The sequence below is a fragment of the Condylostylus longicornis genome, unplaced genomic scaffold (genome assembly GCF_029603195.1).
Source record: "Condylostylus longicornis isolate FDR11 unplaced genomic scaffold, ASM2960319v2 ptg000016l, whole genome shotgun sequence".
Lineage (NCBI taxonomy): Eukaryota > Metazoa > Arthropoda > Insecta > Diptera > Dolichopodidae > Condylostylus > Condylostylus longicornis.
The window spans coordinates 3,477,231-3,502,674 of NW_026577985.1; the positions used below are offsets into that span (position 1 = coordinate 3,477,231).

Sequence of the window (25,444 nt, forward strand, 5' to 3'; positions counted from 1 at the left end):
AAATTAGGAACTATTGCGGGGCAAAGTCAAGGGGGATGAATTGGAAATTTCTGTATGCCAAAGAGAAAGTTATTCAGCAAATTATTATCATTTAGTTTTCTAATTAGAGGAATATATGCTGGCTGGTATTTATCTTGTTTTATTGTATATACTATACAATATATATATTTTATTTTCCATAGGTTTGTTGCACATCGGATGTTCGCGATGGCTCAAGACCTTACACAAATAATTCAGAACCTGCTTAAGCCTATAACAAGTCAAATCCTTTTATCTTGGATCAATAAGAAAGCTTTCAACGGAACTTGTCCGAAGTGCTCCGGTGCAAATTCTCCTACCAGCATTACTGTACAGAAAATTTCCATAGTTCAAAATTGGAAGGATCAGAAGTCTTAACAGCCATTTTCTATCGCTACCGTAATTTGAATGGGACAACATTTTAAGTAGGTTTAATTTTTTTTTATGGTCTTTGAATTTCTTTGACTTATATGATTCTTTCACCTAAGTTTTTGAGTCGAATGTTACACCCAGAAATATATGTATGCAAAATAGTGTACACTAAATCCGAACCATAAAAAGTTAACCTTGGATATATCTTCTTGTGTTTCCGTGAAAACGCCATGATTTTGTTTTTTCCTATTGAAAAAGAGAGCCCCGTTTCTTCACACCATTTCCGTATATTTTTTAGAGCATTTAGATTTTCTAAATCTTCATATAGCTTATGAAGATTTAGAACGACAGAAAATTACTATATCAACACAATACAGTGAATATTTAACAGAGTTAGGAATATACCTGGTAATAGAGCTAACTAAAATCACAAAAATGGTAACACTTAAGATCGAGCCCTGGGGAATTCCATTCTTCATATTCCATTCATTAGAAAAGGTATTGCCGATACATAATTGAAAGGATCTTGAACTAAGGAAATTTTTTTAAAAAGTAACCATATTTTTCTAGATGCCCATTCCAACCAACTCCTCTAGTATCTTATACTTCCAGGCAGTATCATATCCTTTTTCAATATCAAGAAGGATCGATACAAGGTACTCCTTTTTACAGAAAGTTTACAATTTGTGTTTAATAAAAGGGTTAGACAAAAGCATAGATTTGCTTGCAGCTACTATGATCTGTTCCGTAATATAATGGCATTTCGTAATTATATTATCACAATCATTCAAATCAAAGTGTATACTATTTCTAAAAACATTCCAGTCCGTCTTTTTAACAATAAACTTTTTCCTTATTTCAATTTCAGCACATGAACTAGTTACAGGTAATACATGGGGTCATGATCGCTATCATGTAAATTCTCGTCAACGAACCACTCAAAATAGTTTAAAAGCCCTGGGTGCACAATTCTATAGCGCTTGAATTACCATTAAATGAATCGAAACGAGTTGATCTTCCGTTGTTCATTATAACTAAATTATACTTTTCAATTATTGATTCAACCACTTTTCCTCAAGAACCCAACTTACAAGACCCCCACAATGGGTTGTCGTCTTCCGATACAATATATATATGTTCTGCACCTGCTAACTATGCGGTGAAGACGAATCACCACGAAAACGGACAAATTTTAAAAGATATGTGCAGCCAATGCATTTTCTGTTACACTTAGTTTACATCAAAATATTTCTGGCACGTTTTTGTCTTAATGTTCTAGGTTAAAATACAGAAGAGAAGAGGAGGTACTCATTTAACAAAGTATCTTTCTTACTTTCTTCTAATAAATTTTTAAATCTGCTCAGTAAAGTAACATTTTTTTGAAGAAAAAGCTTTAATATTAGCAGCTCTTTAACAGTTTTTAATATTTATTTAGTGTTTGACAAAGAAATTTCCATATTTCAGCAAAATTTTCAACTGTAGCCAATTTCGGCATTTTTGCAGATTTGAGAACATTAGTATCCACGCCAAATTTAAGACTTAAATTTAGTTCTTGTCAACAAACAACATAAGCATTATACTTCTGAATTAATAATTTAAATTCCTCAAAATGACTAAAGAAACCATTACAGTTCCACTGTATTAAATTGAAATTAGAATTACTCATTTTCAATATCGTTTAAAGACAATGATTCAGAAAAATTACTTGCATTATCTGAATCCGAAATTGTTTTTTTCTTTTGCTTAGCTTCTTTGCTTACAGATTTTTTAATTTTTTGTAATGATCTTTTTGATATATTTTAAAAAAGGTAAGGTTTTTGTATTATTGTTACAATTTTTTTTATTATAATTAGATGGTGAACTTACCATGTTTTTAGTTACAACATTAAATATACTTTCATTTGAGGATTGCAGTTCATTAATAGTACTATCTACTGGTAAAGTTTCTGGTAATGGTAGTGGGAATGGTACTATTTCCAAAGTAGGTGCTGCCACCGTTGGTTTTGTTCTCAGTATTCGACGAGTATTTAGTAGAGTTTAGTATCGCTTCATTTGTGATAGATTCTACTAAACCCGCATCTGATGTTATTCTGTTTGGTGTGAATATGCTTTCTAAGTGATCAGCAAATAATTCGGCTTTCAATGCCATTTGCTTTTATCAGTTGCGCGAGCGTGCTTAATCGGTGTCCTTTTGCTCTTTGCTGCCCTCCATAATGAATAGATCGTTTGCTTAGTAGCTGACATGTTCTTTATATTATTTTCATATGTTGCCGATTTAAATTCTTGGATTTTTCTTTCAAGCATCTGGGAAAATCCGTTTAAAACAGTTTTACCAACAGGGAGACAGGAGCATTGGCACCTACGTTTAGCCCTTCTTTTTTCACTTATTAAATCAGTTATTTCTTTAAGATAGCTAATTGCTGTATTGGTTTGTAGTTTGACATTTTTTATTATTCCATGTAGCTTTTTGTATGATTTCAATAAATTTTTCTAACTCAAGATCTAATTGTTCTCTTGGTTGTATATTAATATTTACGTCAATATTATTTATTATTTCGCATTTAAAGCTCGCCAAAACTGTAATGCTATTTGTCAAAGTGGGTTTATATAATGTTGTAGTTATTTTTTCACTTATCATATGACAGCAGAGTGATCTGAATTAAAATCATAATTATATTCAAGGCTTAGAATGTTTTCTGATATTTTTTTAGTTATAAAAAAGTCAATAACGTCAGGAATCTTGTTGGTGTCAGTAGGTCAATAAGTAGGAGTGCTAGTGGAGTGATATCAACAACCAAGTTTTTGAGTAGCTTTTCTTAGCTTTCTTCCTCTAGTTGAGGTGATTCTAGAACTCCAGTCGGTATGTTGGCATTTTAGTAACCTCCTAATAGATATCTATGTCCATGTTTGCGTCCATCCAGGAGATCTTTAAAAGTATTTTTCTTAATGGTGAAATTTAATGGACAGTATACAGCACCAACATTAAAGTCCGGTTTAGTAGATTTTTTTATCGAAATAAGCTGGATTTCAGCTGTTTCTATCTTGAATTTTCATTATGTTCTATACTTTCTTTTATTAGTATTGCACTACCTCCGAGAAGAGTATTACTAATTTTATTATAATATTTTAAGGCCTATTTTAACAAGAATTAGAGATTTTTTAAGAAAAATCTCTAATTCTTGTTTCTTATTAAAAATACCATTGCATTCAAAGTTACTATACGTATTTGATTTACCTGTATCTTTTCTCAATTTTTTATTTGCTGTCACCGTATATACCTCAGTGTATCCATTTTCTATTTTTAATAGATCTCGTCATTAGATTATCTTGTAGAGATCTCGTCAATTCTATTCAACATACTATGGATCATTTGCGTAATGTCTTCGTCAGTTCTTTTCATTTGTGAAGCACCTGCGAATATGATACTCCCTTTAACACTTTGTTAGGTGTTGTTATTCTGGTTATTTTTCGAGCTCTTTGCTCATTTAATTTAACTTGATTTTGTTTGGTTTTACCCTTTTTTAACCTCCTTTTTTGCAATTATTTTGCAAGCAAACAACCTCGATAGCTGCTGGCAGGGCTGAAATTTGGGCTGAAAATTATCCTTTTTGTTGCACTATGCTGTCATATGATTATCAGCATATTTTACACATTCAACCTCTCTTTGGCAAAACTTTTGTGTTTGTCCAAATCTCTGGCATCTTGTGCATTGCGGAATGGACTTGCTGCTTCTCATGTGCTGTAAGTATTCTATTTTATAGATTTTGGTTATCTTTTCCGAATGGTCAGAAGATAACATAAAGAGCGGAAGTTTTACTGAAATATATTTTCCATTTTCTTTTTTCCTTTTGATTTTATTTACAACATCTAGACATTTAAAGCCTTAGCCAATGAGTTCATTTTTCATATCTTCGGGTTTACACGATGGAATGAGATTTCTAGCTTTAACTGGCCTTGTCAGTTTATTCTCATATGTGTGCCACTCCAGTCTAGCCTTATTTATAGCTTTTGTTAGCAATTTGTATTAATTTTCATTCTCTACATTTATTTTTAATTGGTCGTTATTGATCATGTTGATCCTAACGTTTATTTTTGCTTCTTTTAATATTTTAACTATGTGGGGGTTGTTTTTAATATTGCTCAATATAACCGTAGGAGGCCTGTGCTTCTTTGGATTTTCAGCCTTGGTTTTAGGGCGGGTTTCATTATTTTTTTCTTTAAATTGTCTTCCCTGAATTTATTTCAGAAGACTTTTCCATTTTTCATATGCAATAACTTTCGTGTCTTTGTTCTTCTTTTCTGTTGATGCAGATTCTATTTGATTTTTTAAATTTACGTTCTCTGCCTGTCTCTCTAACTCGGTTATTCTCATGTAGTCTCTCCAACAGATTTATTTGACTTTTCTCAGAGTTATCATCCTTAACTCTGTTATTTTTATCGGCAATCACCAATGGAGGTGATCGCATGACCCCCGATCTCCTTTTAAATGGGTCCATTAACGCCGAACTACCGCATCAGGAACTTTAAAGCTTATACAAGTTTCCTTATAATATTTTTATTATGTTCGAGGGGACAACTGATTATGAAATTACAAAGGCACTATAATAATAATTAAAATAATAATTAAAACTTAAAATCTAATGATTACAAATTTAAATTCTATTTTACAATCTAATAAAATTTTTATTAACTTTATTTTATGTCGCGTATTCTAGACTGATAAATATCACATCAAATTCTTTTTATTTAGTGTATTAGCCGTGGCCCAGGCCTTGATATTTTTGCTATATCAAGGTAAACACCTAAAAAATATTATCAAATATTATCAAATTATTGAATCAAATAGCTGAAAGCAAAAATTTTCTCGACAATTTAACAGACAATAAACGGGCAAAATTTTGTATGTATTGCAATGAAAAGAAAACTTCCTTTTATTCGGAATAAAATACTTTTTTTTCTGATAAAAATACTTTTTTCAAAGCTGATTTTCTTCTTTGATAAAGTGCGTACGTAAAAAAAAACAAATAAAAAAAGTATTTTATTTCGAATAAAAGGAAGTTTTCTTTTCATACCAATAAAAAAAAAAAGAATTATATTTCGGAAAAATTATCAACCATTGAAAAATTTTTTGAATGTATTGCGACTTTTTTCCCCGTAGATTGCTTATGTAATAGTTCGGTAATGGGCAAAAAATAAAATTTGTAAAATTTTAATGCTTGCAACAACAAATTAGAGATACTAAAGGTAGAAGCATCTTTGTTTCTATCTCGCTTACACTGCCTAAAAAATCGTATCTTGAAAAAAAACAGTAAAACCAAAACCTTCAGGTAAGTCTCTTTCTTTGCTCCGAACATTGCCAAACTGAAAATTTAAAATTTTTTTTCTTAGAAAATTACACGAGGCTAAAAAAAAAAACAAAGAAGATTTTGTTATATTGTTCATAAAATTAGTACAGTTTGTAAATAAAAAATTATAAAATATTTAATAAAAAGTGTTAAAAAAGGAATACTATTTTATAAAAACTTATAAAAAAATATAACAAGTGAAAAAAATCTGTTGAAAAAGCAAAAGGTGTATAGTTCTAAATTGTTATTCCCATTTGTAAAAACAAATAGTTTTATTACAACAAACATGTGAATATTATTCATTTTAATTATTGAAAGAAATATTTATTAAATAGCGCTTTCTTTGATTAATTCTTATTTTGTAATTTTATTTCATAATTTGTAATTCAAATGTTTTACCAAAATTTATAATTTTATAATTCATAAAATAAATTTATTCAAAGAGAAAAAAAATAATGAGTTTTGTTTAAATTTTTAACTTAACTTTCTTACAAGTTACACATATTTTTTAGTAGAGGCCAGGTAAGAAAATAAAATAAATACGCTCCTCTTACGACTTTGACAATGCTCGCAGCAAAAGAAGAGACAACTAAAAAGAATTTGGCTTCATTGTTTTTTCAAGATGCTCCTTCCTTTACATATACGAGTATATTTCTAATTCGTTCGGTTGCAAACTACCTAACATCAGGGAAAATGCGATTTTATGCTTCTAATCTTTCTATGATGTGATTTTATACGTCACTTTTTCTTATATTATATATTTTTCTTTTTTCATATATTATGCACATCTGTTGTGTTATCTGTACGAAAAAAGTTTATGTACTTTTTGGAAAAGCCAAATTCAGTTGGAACACAAGCAAGATTTTCTGAAAAATCAATTTTGTTATATATTAATATTGCATTCGAACGACTTTTGATTTTCCATACATTATACATAATATAACAAAATTAAATATATAGACCGATAGATGAACAGATCAATAACTCGCCAGGAAGCGCTTTTTAAACATGGAAAGGTCCGGAGAAAAATTTAAATTTGAAATTTTATATGATCATAAAAACTTCCGTGTTGTACATATGTAATGTAATTAATCGTGATAAAACATACACAAACTAAGGCAATGATAAGCTATAAATAAGTAATTATGTATGTATGTATGCGCATAAGCACATACGAGTATTATTATGTAGAAATAGGTTTTAGAGATTCTCTTTATCATTTGATGTTATGTTACTTTAGTACTTATAATTTATTTGAAAAGGAAAAATTTTTCTTTTATATACGTACATAATTTATAATGATGTTTAATAATATTGTTAAATAAGAGTTTAATCATAGCAAGATTTAGTTTTGATTTGTAATTCAAACGTTATCAATATTAGAAAAATTTCGAATATCGTATACGTTATGTACATACATTTATGTTTTTTTTTAAGTTTCAATGGCGTATATTTTTTTGAAAAATTTAATTATATCATTTATAATTTGCACTTTACTTGTTATAAAAAATGGTAGAACATACACAGTTCCAGCACCAATAATAGAAATATTGAGACCTAAAGGTTTTCGAATATCTATACCGGGTAAAAGAAATTTAACTTATCATTTTTGTTCAATTTGAGATTAATATGAAAGGTGATATATGTAGGTCAATGGTAATTTAAAATACTACTGATTTTAAACTTGTATTCCGGCTGTTATAGACCCATTATATCAAAAACTTAAACACAATTTAATCAAAAATTATTTCGAAGTGATTTTTCTTTTAATTTTCTGGTAATAATTAGTAGCTAATTTTGAATTTATACTCGTACCAAGTGTTGATGTAAGAGAAAAATTTATTGATAATGCAAGCTCATAACTGTGTACGTACTTTCATATGTACATATGTATATATACATTCACAATATTTTTATGCAATGATGATAAATTGAAATTATTTAAAATATGTATGTATGTATATACATACTTAGGTATCATATTTAAACATGTAACAATTTCAATTGTTAAAAATTATAAATTAAAATTTTTCATGCCGTTTCCTAAATCTGTAGAAGTTAATTTTGATTATATTGAGAGTTATTGAAGTTTCATGGCTATATTATGTACATATATTATGTATGTATTATTTACAACTTATATAATTTATATAATTTTCTTACAGGAAATGTTATTTATTTAGGAAAAATTTAGTTTTATAATTTCGATATTTATTTTAGATGAGCCTGGTATAACTTTCTGCGCATTTCATTTCAAAATTAGGTCTAATGAATACACCTCAATGACAACGGTTGGAGTTAATGACGAAAGTTGGATATTCGAGAATAGATTGGAAGTTATCGATCTTGGTCAAGGCATTATATATAAAATTGATGTAATGTATAATAACAATCTTTACAGTATAGAACGCTATATCCAAATTCCCTTTTCGTTAAATAAAAATTTTACGTATTTACGTTCAGATGACGAAAAAATAGATATGCGCAGAAGTGGATTTCGAATATCCTATCCCGGTAAGTAGGATAAATATAAAGGTATAAATAAATTGAGTTTAATATTTTACATAAAACATATCATCTGATTAATCGATCGCATTTGATACCAATTTTATGTGTGAATAACAAAGATATAGTTCTGGTAAATTTGTTTTGAAAATTTTATTTGAACGAAATATTTTCTTAACAAAAAATATTGTACTTACTACGTTAATTAGACATACTTATGTTAGCTGCAAGAGAACTAATTTCATAAACCATTATTTAAAAAAAATAAGACATTATTAATATAACATTTATTTTATACTAATATAAAAAAATTATAAATTGACATTTTTTTTTTAAATTTAATTTAAATGTATTAATTTTTATTTTAGTTAATCCTGATTTGACTTTTTTGGAGCTAACTGGTTTAATCTATAATGATTTTAATTTGGATTATATTTTTAATATTCCTATTATATCTGGTAAAATTTCGAATGAAACAATTGTTTATGAGATTAAAACACCCAAAAACAAATATTATTCGTTGTGCTTTTATACATTACACTATTGGATAAGAGTATTTTATAAAGACTTTGAATATCGAATTCACAATAGTGTTCACTATTTTTGTGTAAATAAAATTTTGACGTTGGAACCTAAAGTAGAAATATTAATGCCAAGAGGTTTTCGTGTCCTTATCCCAGGTATTATGTAGTCAATTTTTAACTAATATTAAAATGAATTTTGTCGTTTTACTATAAAAATATTACAATTAAAATAATTTGAAAAATTCGTTTGACTTGGTGCAGTTTACTGTTATTATAATTGTGCAAAAGCCCACATACAGTTGTGATTATTCATACAAAATATATTTCATCCGAAACCAGTTTGGATGATAAATGAATTTTAAATATAAAATATAATTAAAATCCTATTATTCCAAAAAATTTATTCATAAAATAAAGTCGGATCTTTTCAAATACATATAAATAAATTATTATGTAACATTCATTTCTTCGTTTTAAATTTAATAAATTAAAACAAATTAATTATTATTTTATAAAATAATTCTTTTTAAAATACAAAGTATAACTTATATTGAATCAACAAGTGAAAAAATCCTTTATTCTAAAGGGCTTTTATGCATTTTTATTATACAAAAATTAATTCTATATAAGTAGTAGTTGAATTTAAAAATTTTTGATTTGATGCTTGATATCCATGGATTTTTAATACTTCAAAAATTTTATTTAAATTTTTAAAATAATTAAATTATACAAGTTTTAGAGAATTTATTAAAAAAATTTATTTATGTATAACGTTTTAGATGAAGGTGGTAAATTTATATTCGGACTACGAGGTGTAATTCATAAGGGTTATAAACGCATTGAACCTGTAGAATTTACACTCGTGAGCAATAAAGAGAAAGTAGTCTTTGAAAATCTTAGGCAACTGATCAGTCCTGGAAGTACGCTTACATACACAATCTTTGTAGAATATAATAAAAGCTCAATCTACGAACAAGGCAGTTTATTTCTTTCTTATGAAACTAATACGACCGAGATGTTTTTGAAAAATGATTTTGAAAGGATTTTTATTAATAAAAATTACACAGCTCCAATACCTATATTGGAATCAGTAACTTCCAGGGGCTTTAAACTATATTTTGCAGGTGAGATAATTTTGCTGTATAATACAAAACTTAAAGCTTTTGTTTCAAAAATATTAAAACGTACAATATTAATTTATTTCTGTATTTCATAGCGCAATGAAAAAAAGAAAAATTAATAACACAAATTCTCGAGAAATTTCGAGTTTTATAAAAAAAATTTCAAAAAAAAAAATAAAAATTCTTACTTCGACGTTTATGTATTATTTAATCGTAATTTTTATTATTTTTACATTATATTTAGATGACCTTGGTATGAGAAGCATAAATTTTCGTGGCAAAATTAACCAAAATATAAAAAAGCATACAAAAGCCGATTTTCATTTTACTATAACAAGAAATGAATCAGTGGATGGGAGGTGGAGTTATGAATATTCAAAAAAAACTTTGAATCCTGGGGACCGCTTATATTATCATCTTAAAATTACATATGACAATCCAAATCCAATTACATTCCGGAACAGCATTTTTATTCCGTTTAAAACTGGAAATAAAAAATATATTTTGCCAATTAAAACGATAAATACTACAACGCATGCTTCGTTAAGTTCGAGACTTGAAACAATTTATGAGTCGGCTAAAAATGAAATTAATATTTCTGAAATTACTAGTGAGGAAGAAAATTGCGTGATGTCAGTGACAACTGTAAATGGTCGTCAAGTTTGCAGTCGTCAACTGATTTTTGAAGAAAAGTTTGATAAATTAGTTTGGAAAAAATGGCAACGTGTTATTCAAATCGGATCGGACAGCGGTGATGCTGAATTTGTGTCTTTCCAAGATTATCCGGAAAATAGTTTTGTATCTCGCGGATATCTGCACATAATTCCAAAGTTGCTAATGTTCATAGGCGATTATATTTATGAAACTATTCGGACAGGTTTATTGGATTTTAAAGAGAAGTAAGTTAAATGATCTCTGTAGTTAGAATATTTATTCGAGGATTACAATTATTGCTTGTTTCAAATACATACTTCATATTCACTTACACAAGCATGCATATTTTTGTATTTCATAATTAATTTAATTTTGTATTTCATAAACTTGTATAATTTGCAATAGCCACTCTTGTTTTGAAAATGTTATTAGCAAAAACTAGTTATGCATTTGTATACGTAAACAGTGTAATAAGTTAAGGTTTGCAAAAAGCCATCTTGGTCATTTTTTAGAGCTCTAATATAAAAATTAATTTTATGTACATATGTATGTATAGTTATTTTCTACATGTTCCTAAATGCTCTTTTTTACTAAGTGGTTGTTGAGTCTCTAATTTATGAAGACAAAATTGGGAAATGCGGCAATTTAAAAAATGTTTACCTGTAAAAATTCAAGAAAGTTTTAAAATTTGGGGAGCTTAGGCGTAAAATTTTAATTGTGTACATAATATGTAAAATACAAAATGAAATCTAAGTACCTATTTCTATTTTCAGCTGTACGTCAAATGTCAATGACGGTACTACGTGCAAACGACAAGCCCGTTTTTCTACAATACTACCACCAGTTGTCTCTGCAAAATTCAATACAAAACATTTTTTTTCATTTCGATATGGTAAGGTTGAAATAAGAGCAAAAGTGCCCAAAGGAGATTGGCTGTTTTCAGGTATGTAATTTTTATTTTTATTATTATTAAATGTTTACTTGCATTAGTTGGTGTTTTGATAGAACTACTTCTCCAGCCAACTGATAATTATTACGGAATTGAAAATTATGCATCCGGCCAACTAAGAATGGCTTTCGTTAGAGGAAATACGGCTTTAATCGATGCAAACGGCACAGATATTAGCGGTCAAAAAGTATATGGTGGCGCCGTTTTAGCTGTTGGAGAATTATTAAGAGAAATGTGGTTGAAAAATACAACAATAGATGAACATTTTGGTAATCGATTTCATGTACATACATACACATATACATATATTTGTAGAAAATTTCCTTTTCTACATTTTATTTTGAAATTGTTTTAATATTTATATTTTATTTAGAACTTCACTTTGATGTGGAAAGAGGATTCTATAACTACAATGGTTGACGGAGACGTTTATTCAGAATTATATCAACAACATTTTGAAAATTTATACGAACGTTATAATTTAAAATATGCGAAAACTTGGGGATCTAATACTAATATGGCACCTTTTGACAAAGAAGTTAATAATAATTTATTTTAAATTTGGTACCTATATGTATTTAATTTTGACTTATTTTTTTTGTGTTTAGTTTTATATAGAATTAGGGTTATCTGCTGGTGGAATGTCAGATTTTCCAGATGAGTGTTATTCTGGTGTATTCAGAGATAAGTTAAAACCTTGGAAAAATTTTGATCCTAAAGCCGAACTAAACTTTTTTACAAAGATAGATGATTGGTATGATAGTTGGCGATATCAAAAACCTGAAATGCTGATTGATCATGTCAAAGTTTGGTCACTTTAAACAATGACTATAAAATACCTAAGTATCTTCCTTTGATATTATCTAACTTATTAAAATATATATGTATACAGCTAAAATAAAACAAATATGAAAGAGCAAAATAGATTTAGAAATTAAGCATAAAAATTTAAAAATAAATAAGTAAATTTTTTTATGAATTTTCAATTACAAATTTATTAAGTAAACCTTTGTATTTAATTCTCAAAAAGAAAAATTAAGCACACTATTGAATTGCTGATTACAATTAATTTGTGCATACTTGACTAAAACTAACCTAAACATGTATTGTTTTACAAACATTTTATAAACATTTATTGTAAGAATCACACATGCATTCGTTTCTCAAAATACGCAAACCAAGCTTCATTAAGCTTTCCTAAAGCAATTTTAAAGTTATTAATTTTCAAAAAACATTTCAATATCTATGTATGTGATAATGAAATTCCTACACGCATGAAGAAAACGAATACTTCAAACAAAGAAATTATCACAATTAGAATGAATCATAACAAGGAATTTTAAATGCAATTGTATAATAAAAATAAACTGAAATTTATAATAATTTTTAAATAAAAATGTTTAAAATTTCATGAAAAATAACAAATTTTTTCAAAAAACTTTTGCTATGAAGATGCCAAATACACAGACATCTTTATTCTCAAGACTCCGTAATACCAGAGACTATAACTCCTATAATGTACAAGACTTGTTAATATTTTTGTATTTGTTTCTATAGCATAAAATAATATCTTTATATCTAACAAGTCCCAGTGCTCAGAGAGAAACTTGAAAGCACGACCTTATTTTATATGGGTTTTTTTAAATCGAAGTGGCTATTTTTTGAGAAGAAATATGAAAATAAATTTACACTTATTATAAAGCAGGTAAAATTCTAAAAATATATTTGAAAAATCAAGAAAATATATTAATATTTTCATTCAGAATTATTTTAAAATTCTTGAAATAGCGGAAAAACAACAAGCACATCCTTCGCCTTCAACGTTTTATATGTTACTGAAAGCATTTCATTATTTTTAAGTGAACACCTTTTTTTTCTCATAGGGTAAGTTAACTCAAGATATGGGAAGTAACTTTGGTGTCAAGTTGAAAATATAATTAATGAAAGATAATTATTGAATATTGATATAAATACATAGTAAAGAAAAAATTTTAAGAGGGAATTAGAAAATAATATCTAAAATACAATAAAATATTATTTTTTAAATACAAATTTTATATGTATACACTTCTAAATTTTACCTTATTTTACCTTATTTTAATTTTAAGTATCTTACGAATAGCAAATGACTCAAAAACTCCGATTGTAAAATGAGAGGTAGTAGGTACTGATGTAAATTTTTGTCCGTTTGCGTTTACTATTAAGATTCATACACAGGTAGGACCATTTTATAAATAGATTTCTCTTGTTTACCTGCTAATAAAATATGAAAGAAGAGCACAACAAAATTTTGAAGCATAATATGTTTGAAATAGTTTTAAAATAATTTAAAAAAAATTTTATTGAAAGTAGGTACATACATATTTATTTTTAATAACTTAAAAACTAACTGAAATTATTTGAAACAATTTTATAAGTAACGTATAAATAACCGAAATGAGATAATTCAAATTGTTGAAATGTGTCAACCTATATTACTTTTACTAACATTTTTGTTAGCCGACATTACTCAACTTACCTTATTGGGAAATACAAAATGTGCATGAAAAATCATACATCCTTCCTCATTAACATTTGAAATCATACTGAAATATGAATTTGAAATTTTTTTTCATTTTTTCTTTCCTCCTACCTTTCTTTCTTTTTCGTGCAGTAGAATTTAAATGGGAAGCTTTTTAAAAAATGTGTATAATATCCTGAGATTTTTTAAAATATTAAACTCTTTTTTACGTAAAAAAAAGAAAAAAATAATAAAAAATATGACACGATCAGTGGCATTTAAAGAAAAAACCAGCAACGAAGCCAAAAATTCGTATTATTTCGTAAAAAAAATTGAGTATTGGGACCAGCGTTCCCACTTGGATACAATTGTATCCATTTGGATACATTTTTGCTTTAAATTTGAGCTTGGATACAAAGATACTCAAATCTGCTAAAATGCCGAAATTGGCTACATTTTAAAATTTTACTGAAATATGGATACATTTTTTTTCAAACACTAAATAAATATTACAAAACAGTTAAAATGCTGCTAATATTAAATCGCGAAGTTGCTTTATCATCAATAAATGTTATTTGCTGGCTATTCTAAGCAGGCTTCCGAATTTTTTATAAGAAAGTAAAAAAGATACTTTATTAACTGCCTCTTCCTGTATTCAAATTTAGAAAATTCATACAAGAACGTACCAAAAATATTTTAGTGTTAGCTAGATGTAATAGAAAATGCATTGGATGTACATATTTTTTAAAATTTGTCCGTTTTCATGGTCAATCGTCTTTACCGCATAGTTCAACAACTACAGAAGGCATATATGCGTATGTTTTTTCTGACCTTAACTTTCACATTTAAAATATAATAGAAGTTGTATGTGATTTCTTAAAGAATTTAGTATAAATAACAAAACTCATGTTGTGGAATGAAGCAAATTAATATTAATTATGGGTTAATTTGTACAAAATAAGAGACTTATTATAATAATGCTATTTTACGAGGTTGGATACATTTTGGATACATTTTTTTCTCGAAATTGGATACATTTTGTTTTTTCCGAGTGGGAACACTGATTGGGACTTGTTAGATATAAAGACATTATAAAGACATTAACATTAGTTTTACACAAAATGAGACTATGGCATTTCTCTGGTCCATACGTATATATACATTTCGTACAGGAAGGCTGTGCCGCTGAGCTATAAAGTAATTTATTTACTGTTTAAAATTTAATTTTAATTTAGTGAATAATTATATTAATTTTTTTGTGTTATTAAATATTAATTATAATTTATATAAATAAATTTTTTCTTTGTTCGTAATATTTAGTATGAAACAAATGGGATTTTGAAAAAAAAAAACTAAAATTTATTTGAAAAGAAAAAATCACTTAATAAATTAGTAAGATTTAGTGTACTTTTTAAAATTTTTATTGTAATCATATTTAAATAAAATATAATAGTATATTTGATTACGTTCATGTAATACAAATGCCTCGAAAGTGTTGCGTTAAAGGATGCAGAAGCAATAGTAAGAGCTTTATATTTTATTCTGTTGCCTGTGGCAAATATAATTTAATTAATTATTTACTAATGTTAAGATTTTTACAATTTAAATAAGTAAGTAATTTAATCTCTAATAAAAAAAAATTAAATAATTTTGTAATATTTATGTCATAAAATGTATAGGTTTTCTCATCAAATATTACTAGTTTTAAAAAAAATGGAATAAAAATTTTATTCTTTTTGTAAATATGTTATGTAGGCAATAAAAGTGAATTAAAATTTTTTTTTTAAAAAACAATCGTTTTATGTATTTACTATTTTTGTTTTACTTAAAAAATGTTTTGCTACCTGTAATTTATTATTCTAGTTTGTATAAGAACATGAAATTTAATTTTTATTACTAAAGCGAAATAAAATAATTTCTATATATGTACATATATTTTGCAGTTAAGCGTTATTTAGTTATTTACAACAAAATAAATCTAGGTATATAGGTTTAGAAAATTTTTACTAAATTTTTAAAATATTCAATTTGTAGAAGGAATAATATATTTTTCTAAATTAATCTTTCGCTTAAAAGTTAAAAATTGAAATTTTTTAACAAAGTTTCTTAAAATTGCTAAAATACTTTACATATTATAGAGAAATTCTAAAATTTTGCTTTGGATAATTACTTTAAGTATACGTGCATTACCATATTATAAACCAGGCGATTCGAAGAAATATCATTTACAATTTTTTCATGTTCTCGAAAAAGTAGATTATTGAGAAAAGTTAAAATCAGAATATTAAAGATCAAGAAATAGAACGCTTATAAGCACCGTTGTTGATTATGATAAATATCATAATATAAAATACGTCACGCAAAAACCAGATTCTTAGAAAAAAATTGTTTTAATAATATCATTATTTTTTATTTCCTTTGTTTATCCTTTATTCCATATTTCTTTCCATTTACTTTCCTAAGAATAAATCGTATGACAACAGTTGGTTAATAGTAATACATGTTTCATTTAAGCTCATTAGAAAATGGGAAACATATTTTTCTTTTCTGGCAAAAAATTTTAGACTACATGTAGATGAATGTCTAATAAATATATGCGACTTTTAATGAAGTATGAAATGAGCTGGTTTTTTTAAAAGTGGTGTAAGTCCATTTTTTCATATATTGAGATATTTAAGGTTTTGCATTTGAATCAATTTAAAAATATTAACCATAATAATATATTTTGTTTGTTTTATGTTAAACAGAACTCTATTGAAATTGTAACTGTAGAGAGAAGGTCTCTATAGCTTATCAAAATTACCATTAACTTAGTCTTTTTAAAAATTAGACTTATATACTTTCAAAAAAACCAGCTCAAATATGCATTTTCGCATGTTTTTTGAACATATATAACATGTTTTACTGACAAAACTATGAGAAATAGAGAAAAAAGTTATATGGGTTACTTTTTTGCTCTTATCGTCGCGGATCGAAAAAAACAGAAAAAAAGGGAAAAATATAAGTCCAAAAATTTTGGAAAAATTTCGAGTTTTATTAAAAAAATTGAAAAACAAAAATTCTGACTTTTGCTAGCTGCATCTCGAAAACTATGGCAGCTCGCCAAAACTGTAGCTCGAAAACGAGTAAACGAGTAAATTGAATCTTCAACTTTGAAGTTTCACCTAAGTTCATGAACATACGAAATGTGAATTATCATAATAATCAGTCAATATTTCTCAGTGTTTACATGTAAATCATAGATTGACAATCATGATTCAGATTGATGAAAATTGACCAACTAAACATCATCAATCCACCATTTTTATAAAACTTTTATCGATGAAAAAATAGGCTTTGGTTATATTTTCGTCAATAATTTTTGGCAACAATAAATTAAAAAATTGTGTAAAGATGAGTTTTCGAATAAAGTAGGCTGTGATCAACTATTTTAATGTTTTTCCGTTTTTGCTGCGATTTATCATTTGATAGTTTTTAAGTTTTGAAATATAAAGTGCATATACGTAGAAGAATTGGAAAAAATTTATTGTCATGTAAACGTTAATTCTCGCGTACCTTCAATTGATTGTCAATTTTGATTGACATGAAAACGCAACCAGTAAAGATTTCTTATTGACATTCGACTTTTCAAACTTCAAAAATAAAAATCAAAACAGAAATTTTTGAAGAATAAAAAAGTTAATTCAAGTAAATACAAAGACAAATTTAACGTTATTCATTTTCCAATTTAACTTACATATTCGCTTTTTATGATACGTGTGCACATTTATGTTAAAATTTTAAAGGAATTAACAATTTGCATAATAAGCAGCCTAGCGTTAGCATCAGAACACGAGGTTATTTTGTTTACAACCTAGGACATTAATTTTTTTAATATGGAAGATAATATGAGTCTCAATGCTGAGATAAAAATTTCTGAAGATTTTTCTTATCTTGAGCGTGAAGAATTTACTTCCGAGATATTCAAGATCGAAATTCGGAATTTAGGAATATTTGGAATAGGTGTAGGTATAGAGATTATTGTTATTTTTAATGTTAGCTTTATTTCGAATTAGGCAATAAAAGGTTCGTGTGGATTAAATTTTTAATATAACATTGCAGGAACTGAAAAAATTACTAAGAAACCAATTTTCATTGGATGCAAGCAAAATTAAATCCCCTCGAAGGCGAGATTTTGCGTATGTGTGTTTTCGGACACAGGAAGATCAGGAAAGCGCACTAAAAAAGTTGAATGGTTTTAAATGGAAAGGGAAAATATTGAGCGTATCGGTAATTTTTAAATTTACTACAAATATTTAATTGAAACCTGTAATATTTTGAATTTCAGCCAGCGAAGGCAGCCCCAGATCCACTAGCAAGGAAACGTCGGGAAGAAAATAGTTGCCCAGGATTGTCAAAAAGAAGAAAAACTTGTCTTGAGGCCACTTGCCCCTTAGGTCATTTAAAGTACGAGGAGCAGGTGACTAAAAAGAAAATTGAAATGGAAGAACTGTTAAAAGTTTTTGGATGTGAATTAAAAAAACTTAATCCACAAGCAAAAAATTTATGCTTTAAAAGTAATAGTATGGATATGCCGTGTGAATTTCTAGGCTTGAAACTCTCTCCTCAGGTTGATGGTTATCGTAATAAAACGGAATTTGCAGTTGGAAAAAACGCGGAAGGTAGTATTGTGGTAGGGTTTAGATTAGGTAGCTACGCAGACGGTTCAGTGGAAGTAGGCTCTCTGGAAGGGCTACCCCACATATCAGAGAAAGTAAAATTGGCTGCAAAAACTTTTGAAGAATTTATAATAAGCTCTAAATACAAAATATTCAATCCAGAAAATAATTCAGGTCATTTTAAACAGCTGGGTGTAAGAAACTCTGTTACAAGTGGAGAAATTATGCTTATTATAGGCGTATACTCTGGAAACTTAAACAATGAAGAAATTGAAGGGTTAAAAAATGAAGTTACAGATTTTTACCGAAGTTACGACGAAAATATTTTCAAGTGCGACAGTCTTTATTATCAAGATTTGAATCGCCGCGATGCTGGTCAAATGATGAATCCAGTAGACCATCTTCTTGGGAAAACTTATATAACTGACGAAATACATAGCCTTAAATTTAGAATAAGCCCTTTAGCTTTTTTCCAAATAAATACGAAAGGTGCTGGTATTTTATATGAAAAAGTTATAGAGCTGGCCAGACCAACGAAAAATACTATTGTATTAGATATTTGCTGTGGTACCGGAACTATTGGATTATGTTTTGCGAAGCATTGTAAAAAAGTCTTAGGCGTTGAAATCATTCCTGACGCAGTTAAAGATGCTGAATATAACGCAAAAGAAAACAATATTAAAAATTGTAAATTTTTTACTGGTAACTCAGATGACTACATTCAAACCATGGTTAGAGAAACATATTATGAAAATGTTGAAAAGAATGAATTAGACATTGTTGCAATTGTCGATCCGCCAAGAGCAGGTCTACGTAAGTGTTAGAAAACTATTTTGATTATTAATATTTTTCTAAAATTTTTGATTCATAATATTAATAAATTTTTTAGATAACCGTTCTATTCTTGCTTTGAGAAGTGCACATGGTTTAAATCGATTAGTTTATATATCATGTAATCCAAAAAGTGCTCAGAGAAATTGGTTGGATTTAGCTAGGCCAGAGTCTAAATCTTACAAGGGTCAACCTTTTTTTCCTAAGTTAGCAGTAGCTGTTGATATGTTCCCACACACAGCACATACCGAAATGGTCGTATTATTTGAAAGAGTCACAGTTAATGACCAAAATTTAATATAAAACGAGGATAAAAATTTTCAGAAAAATGAAATTGATGACAAATGTAGTGTAAAAAATTTTTGTAATACGTGCAGTTTTGTTTAAAAAAATGGCTAAAAATTAAAATTTTACAATTCTAATTCAAAGATTTATTATTAAGCAGTAAGTAATAAACAATAATTTCCATTTGAGTTCTTTTCTTTATATTCGATTCTCTTTTATTGTTCTGAATAAAATAAGTACACATTATGTTCAATATTTACTTTTGCTGTTTTCAAAGTTGTGCAACAAGTGAAGTGGACTTATATCACCCTTGCAAAAAATTTTCATTTATAGCCAAAAAAAAATCTAAAAAATTTTTATACGAGAGAACTTACCAATAGCTCTATAATTTCCTAGTATCTAATTTAGAACTCGATTTAATAATAAACTTAAAAAGTTTTCAAAGGTCTAGAAGGATACTTAAAAATAAAATACATAGTGGATAAACCAGTTTGTTACATTTTTTTCACCACAACTAGTGGCCTTCCATCAGGACCGGAACCAGTGTTTCGCCAAGACTGTCCGTGAGTTCAATAATGCGCTTACGAAGTAAACTTTACAAAGTATCACATTCCAAAAAGTTTAGTAAAAGCTCTTGACATTATAGATTTTTCCTAAATGGGTTCTATACGCAGTGGATACTTTTATTTTACATAAAAGTAAATTAGGTATCGAAAAAATCGAGCATGTTTTTCTTATACATGTAATATAATGTTGCCAAAAATAACTAATCAAATAAACAAGCATATATTTTCAGCAATTTTTACAATATTAATACATATTTTGACGTTTGTTTGAAAATTTGAATTATTAAAGCTTTGTGCAAATGTTAATTTTTAACAAACGTTACCAAATTATTAAAAACAGGATTTTTATGCTGCATTTTAGAAAAAAAAAACTTAATAACTAGCACTTCATTGCTGAAAATGTATACTAGTTTATTTAATTAGTTATTTCTGGCAGCATTTATATGACATGTATAAAAAATGCGTGCTCGATTTTTTCGATACCCAATCTACTTTCATTTTACGTATCCACTGCGGATAGAACGCATTTTGGAAAAGTGTAACAATTAAAAAAGAAAACACGTTTTTGATCAAAAAAGTCAATCTTGCAGAAAATCATGCAAGAACTGGATGTAGTATTTTACTACACTTTGGCATTCTATACTACTGCAACGACATTTTTACTACATTTTTGCGTTTATATTAGAAAATATTATTTTCCTTTTTTTATGAAAATGCTATTATTTTATTATTTTTTTACAAAATCAGTTGCACAACACACAAAAATAAATTGAGAATCTTGTTTGAAATATGTACGTTATCGAGAAAGATACGTCTAACGCTGATATTTCGTATTTATTAATCAAAAGAAAATTTTTTTATCTTGTCATTTTTAATTTGAAGTATAAATGCGAAGTGTTGAAAGCAGGTACATTATAGATATAAGTTTCTTGAAATTTGTTTTGAATATAATTCCACAAAATCGTAAAAAAAGTCTTTACAAAGCTAAAAAATGTAATAAATATGTAAACCAGTTAATTTTTAATAACAAAAAAATATATATCAATAGTATATATTTTTAAAATTAAATATACTTCGTTCAACACCTTTGCAATTCATATATTCTTATTAGTTATTGCAACTAATTAACAGAAGAAAAAATATTAATTGCTAATAATTCATACTTTATTAATTGCTAAAAAATATTGATTGCTGCCAATTCATTACAAAATTCTGTTTCAGACTTGTTGTTTTTAGATTTTAAAAAATTGCGAAAAAAATATAATTGTTGTCATAAACGAAATTTGATTTAAAATCATTTTTAAACAAAAATGAAATGAAAAAACGAGTGTAATTTTTTTAATGTCACGTTTTTTGATAAAATCTTTAATCTTTTATACAAATATTGTTTCCATAAAAAAGTTGATGAAGACCTAAAAATATTTACGTAGATTGTTATTACGTTTTTATGTAGATTGTTGTTACTCCGTTTACACCACACTAATTGATTGCAAACCAATACATATTTGTATACCAAAAATTCTTTTAGCTAAAAGAGTTAAGCAATATACCTTATTTTTTCGTATATAAAGTATAGCAAAAAATATTAAGAATTTTGAAAGCGGGAATTTCATTTCTGTAATTTATTCCACTACGAGGTGGCAGAAATGGTGTATCCATATTATAAAAGTGAAGCGATTTAAAAACAAAATTTGACTATTAAAATAAAAAATTATTTTTATTTCAATTTTGTTTTAAAAATTTAAAACAAATATTTCTTGTGAATATAAATACATGCACACGTATCTGTACTAGGCATTTTTTTTTATAAATTGCTTAATTTCTACGCATCGTCAGCCTCATTGCCGCTGACGTGAAATCAGCTCGAAACTCAAGCTGCGTTTTTGCTGTGTTCGCTTTTTAAGCCCAAAAACAAAGTTTAGCTATCAAATTTCAAATCATTATTAACATTTTAAGTCAAGTAAGCGACTTAATTGAAGCCGGCTTTAAGTCAAGTAACATTTATATAGACAATAATAAGCTTGAAGCAGCCATATAAACGGGTTACATACATATTACTACCTTGAATAGGTACATATATATACTGTAAGTTAACATATGTTCCTATAGTATTCAATAATATCTTATTTTCCAAATTTGATTAGGCTGCAATATTTTTGTTATTCAATTTAGGATACGATAAATTTGTTATTGAAATTGATTTTTTATGTTAAACGCACACGATATTTGAAATTGATTATTATGCAATATTTTTATTATAAAAAGCTTGTAATTATTAAAGAAAAGGCAGAATAAAGATAACATTAAACCTTAAACGTTCTTTTTTATTCAAACACTGTGAACTAAGCCATTATTATTTCTAAGGTGAGGCTGCCTTAAACACAGTGCAATTTTGAATAAGAACTTAAAGGAACTATTAACTGGCGCCCAACTTGGGGCCATAGAGAAAAAAAAATCAATAAGGACAAGGCCCAAAGGATCCAATAATAACATATCGCTGCTTTATTGCTTTATTATTAATTCCACATGAAACTGTTGTAAGTCAAGATTGATTAATATCTTTTTAAATTTCGGTTTCGGTTATTAATTTCACATTTGAATTTTAAAACCCTCTTAAAAAGAGACAGTTATAGTAAAATATTTTTTTTGCTTCTAAAACCCTCCAAAATAATGAGTTAGAGTAATTTGTGAAATTATCGTTATATTTTTCTCGAAAATTAATTTTACTTTTGAATACAAAACCCTCCAAAATAGTGGGTTACAGTAATTTGTAAAATTAACTTAAAGTTTATTTAAATAAAAACCCTTAAAAAATTGCGTTATTTATCAAATTAATGAAATTTTTTTAATAAATTAATAAAAAATTTAAAGTTTAAATTTTTTAAAATAAATATTAAAAGTTTATAAAACTGAACAAATATTAAAATATTAAACCCCAATATTAAATTAAAAAATTATTATATTTAAAAAATAACTAACATAAAATAAATATTAAATGCTAACACAATTTTTGTAATCTTGCCATTATTATTAGCAAGATGAATATAACAAAAGACCAAGTTCAAGAACCAATTACTGCCGTTATAGAACGGACTAAAAATGAATTCTCAGTCCAAATTTACAATTCAATGATTCATGATCTGCACCCTACTCCTGTAGAAACATTTCAACCAGTCTCTATTCAACCTGGAGTTAAAGAAACTCACACCAGTTTAAATCTTGTTAAATCTCTTCCAGAATTCCAAAGCGACAGTACAGCGTATCCAGCATGGAGGAACAGGCTCAGAAACCTATTATGTTGCGACAGGAATTCTGCGTAATAAAATAACAGATTCTGCTAATGCAACCCTTGCAGCCTTTAACAGAGTACTGAACTTTAACGCAATTCTCAATAGACTAGACCAAACTTACTCAGATAAACGCCCATTACATGTCTTGGAAAGTGAACTAAGCATTCTAAGACAAGGTAGACTTACTATTTCAGAATACTATGACAAAGTAGACAAACAGTTAACGCTCATTATTAATAAAAATGTTATGACTAATTCAAATAATAAAGACCTGACAACATCTATAAACGAACGAGCACGTGACGCTGGCCTTAGAGCGTTTATTTCTGGATTACGATGACCACTATGTGATATCCTATTCTCAGCTAAACCTGCGGATTTAAAAAAAACTGTGGCAACAGCGTAGGAACTGGAAGTCAATCATAAACGATACGATTTCGCCAAAACATTTGCTGCCGGTTATTCTAATAATAATAACTTTAAAATACAAACCGCAAGACCGAATAATTATGATTCCAATCAAATCACGCCAATGGACGTAGATCCGGGAAGCTCTCAATTTAGAAGAACGACCCAACTAAGAGCTACAGCTCCACAAAACCAAATTAATTTTATTCAGCCCAATTTTAATCGATCTAACCCTAATCAACCAAATTAAAGATACCCTACAAACACTTAACGTCCCCGTGGTCATTATAATTCAGATAAGTCCCCATTACAAAAATTTCAAAAACTAAACTATATGTCTGTTTCCGACAAAGAAGATGATAATGAATCTGTAGAAGATGATAACATTACTGAAGATGTTCATTTTTTAAAAAACTATATAAAAAATCATGCCTTCCTGAACAATGGTTCACCAGTGGACAAACCCTTTGTAGTCAAATCAATTAATGTTAGTAACTTAATCACAAGAAAATGCAAAATTAATATTTTGGGTAAAAACTCAACATTCTTCATACTCCCAGGTTTGAAAACCTTTGATGGTATAATCGGATATGATCTTCTTAAAAAAATTAACGCTTTAATCAACTTTCAAAAAGAAATATTATTCCATAATACAGGCCAAGAAAAACTGCAACACGTTTCATCTGAACAAGCCAACTTAGTAACAATAAATAATGAGTCAGTCCCAGCAATTATCAAAAATGAATTTGACAACCTTATAAAAAGGAATATAAAAGTTTTCGCGGAAGCCAATCAAAGCTTACCGTATAATACTCAGGTAAAGACAACAATCAGAACTTCAACTAATGAACCAATTTACATCAAAGGATACCCCTATCCAATCTCTGCAACTGACTTCGTCAACAAAGAAATAGCAACACTACTGAAAAACAATATCATTAGAGAATCTAACTCTCCCTATAATTCACCCAATCATATTGTTAATAAAAAAGGCGTTGATGAAAACGGAAAACCCAAATTACGTATGGTAATTGACTTCAGAAAAATTAACGAAAAAACCATACCTGACCGGTACCCTATACCGGACACTTCGGTCATTTTAGCTAATTTCGAAAAATCTAAATTCTTTACTACCTTAGATTTAAAATCCAGTTTCCACCAGATTATTTTAAATAACGGCAAATATGAGTTCTGCAGATTGCCGTTTGACTTGAAAAATGCTCCTAGCATTTTCCAAAGAGCCATTGATTACGTTTTGAGGAATTATATCGGGAAAACCTGTCATTCAAAAATTTTTTTTTTTTCAATGGTTGATAATTTTTCCGAAATATAATTTTTTTTTTTATTGGTGTGAAAAGAAAACTTCCTTTTATTCGGAATAAAATACTTTTTATTTTTCGCTAATATATTTCGTGCGC

The 25,444-nt window shown here is 27.6% G+C and overlaps 2 protein-coding genes across 8 annotated transcripts; both read left to right on the plus strand.

Annotated features, from left to right (window-relative positions):
• Positions 1 to 6,713: 6,713 nt before the first annotated feature.
• LOC129605908 (gram-negative bacteria-binding protein 1-like) lies at positions 6,714 to 12,420 on the plus strand. Of its 7 annotated transcripts, XM_055515923.1 has the most exons (10): positions 7,742 to 7,854; positions 7,930 to 8,110; positions 8,199 to 8,249; positions 8,609 to 8,920; positions 9,544 to 9,888; positions 10,130 to 10,784; positions 11,313 to 11,482; positions 11,530 to 11,771; positions 11,862 to 12,026; positions 12,097 to 12,420. In XM_055515923.1, the coding sequence occupies exons 3-10, from the start codon at positions 8,216 to 8,218 to the stop codon at positions 12,307 to 12,309; spliced, it is 2,136 nt and encodes a 711-aa protein (XP_055371898.1). In that variant the 5' UTR covers positions 7,742 to 7,854; positions 7,930 to 8,110; positions 8,199 to 8,215; the 3' UTR covers positions 12,310 to 12,420. The 7 variants fall into 7 exon arrangements, 6 of the variants coding, with proteins under 6 accessions (XP_055371897.1, XP_055371893.1, XP_055371894.1 ...); XM_055515922.1 differs by lacking the exon at positions 7,742 to 7,854 and adding an exon at positions 6,714 to 6,751 and having other exon boundaries at positions 7,956 to 8,249; XR_008696743.1 differs by lacking the exon at positions 7,742 to 7,854 and adding an exon at positions 7,177 to 7,319 and having other exon boundaries at positions 7,956 to 8,249; positions 11,530 to 11,757; positions 12,097 to 12,233.
• A 5,298-nt stretch (positions 12,421 to 17,718) lies between these two features.
• On the plus strand, positions 17,719 to 19,945 carry LOC129605927 (tRNA (uracil-5-)-methyltransferase homolog A). The gene is made up of 4 exons (XM_055515956.1): positions 17,719 to 17,992; positions 18,090 to 18,257; positions 18,316 to 19,459; positions 19,536 to 19,945. The coding sequence occupies exons 1-4, from the start codon at positions 17,864 to 17,866 to the stop codon at positions 19,778 to 19,780; spliced, it is 1,686 nt and encodes a 561-aa protein (XP_055371931.1). The 5' UTR covers positions 17,719 to 17,863; the 3' UTR covers positions 19,781 to 19,945.
• The last annotated feature ends 5,499 nt before the right edge of the window (positions 19,946 to 25,444 follow it).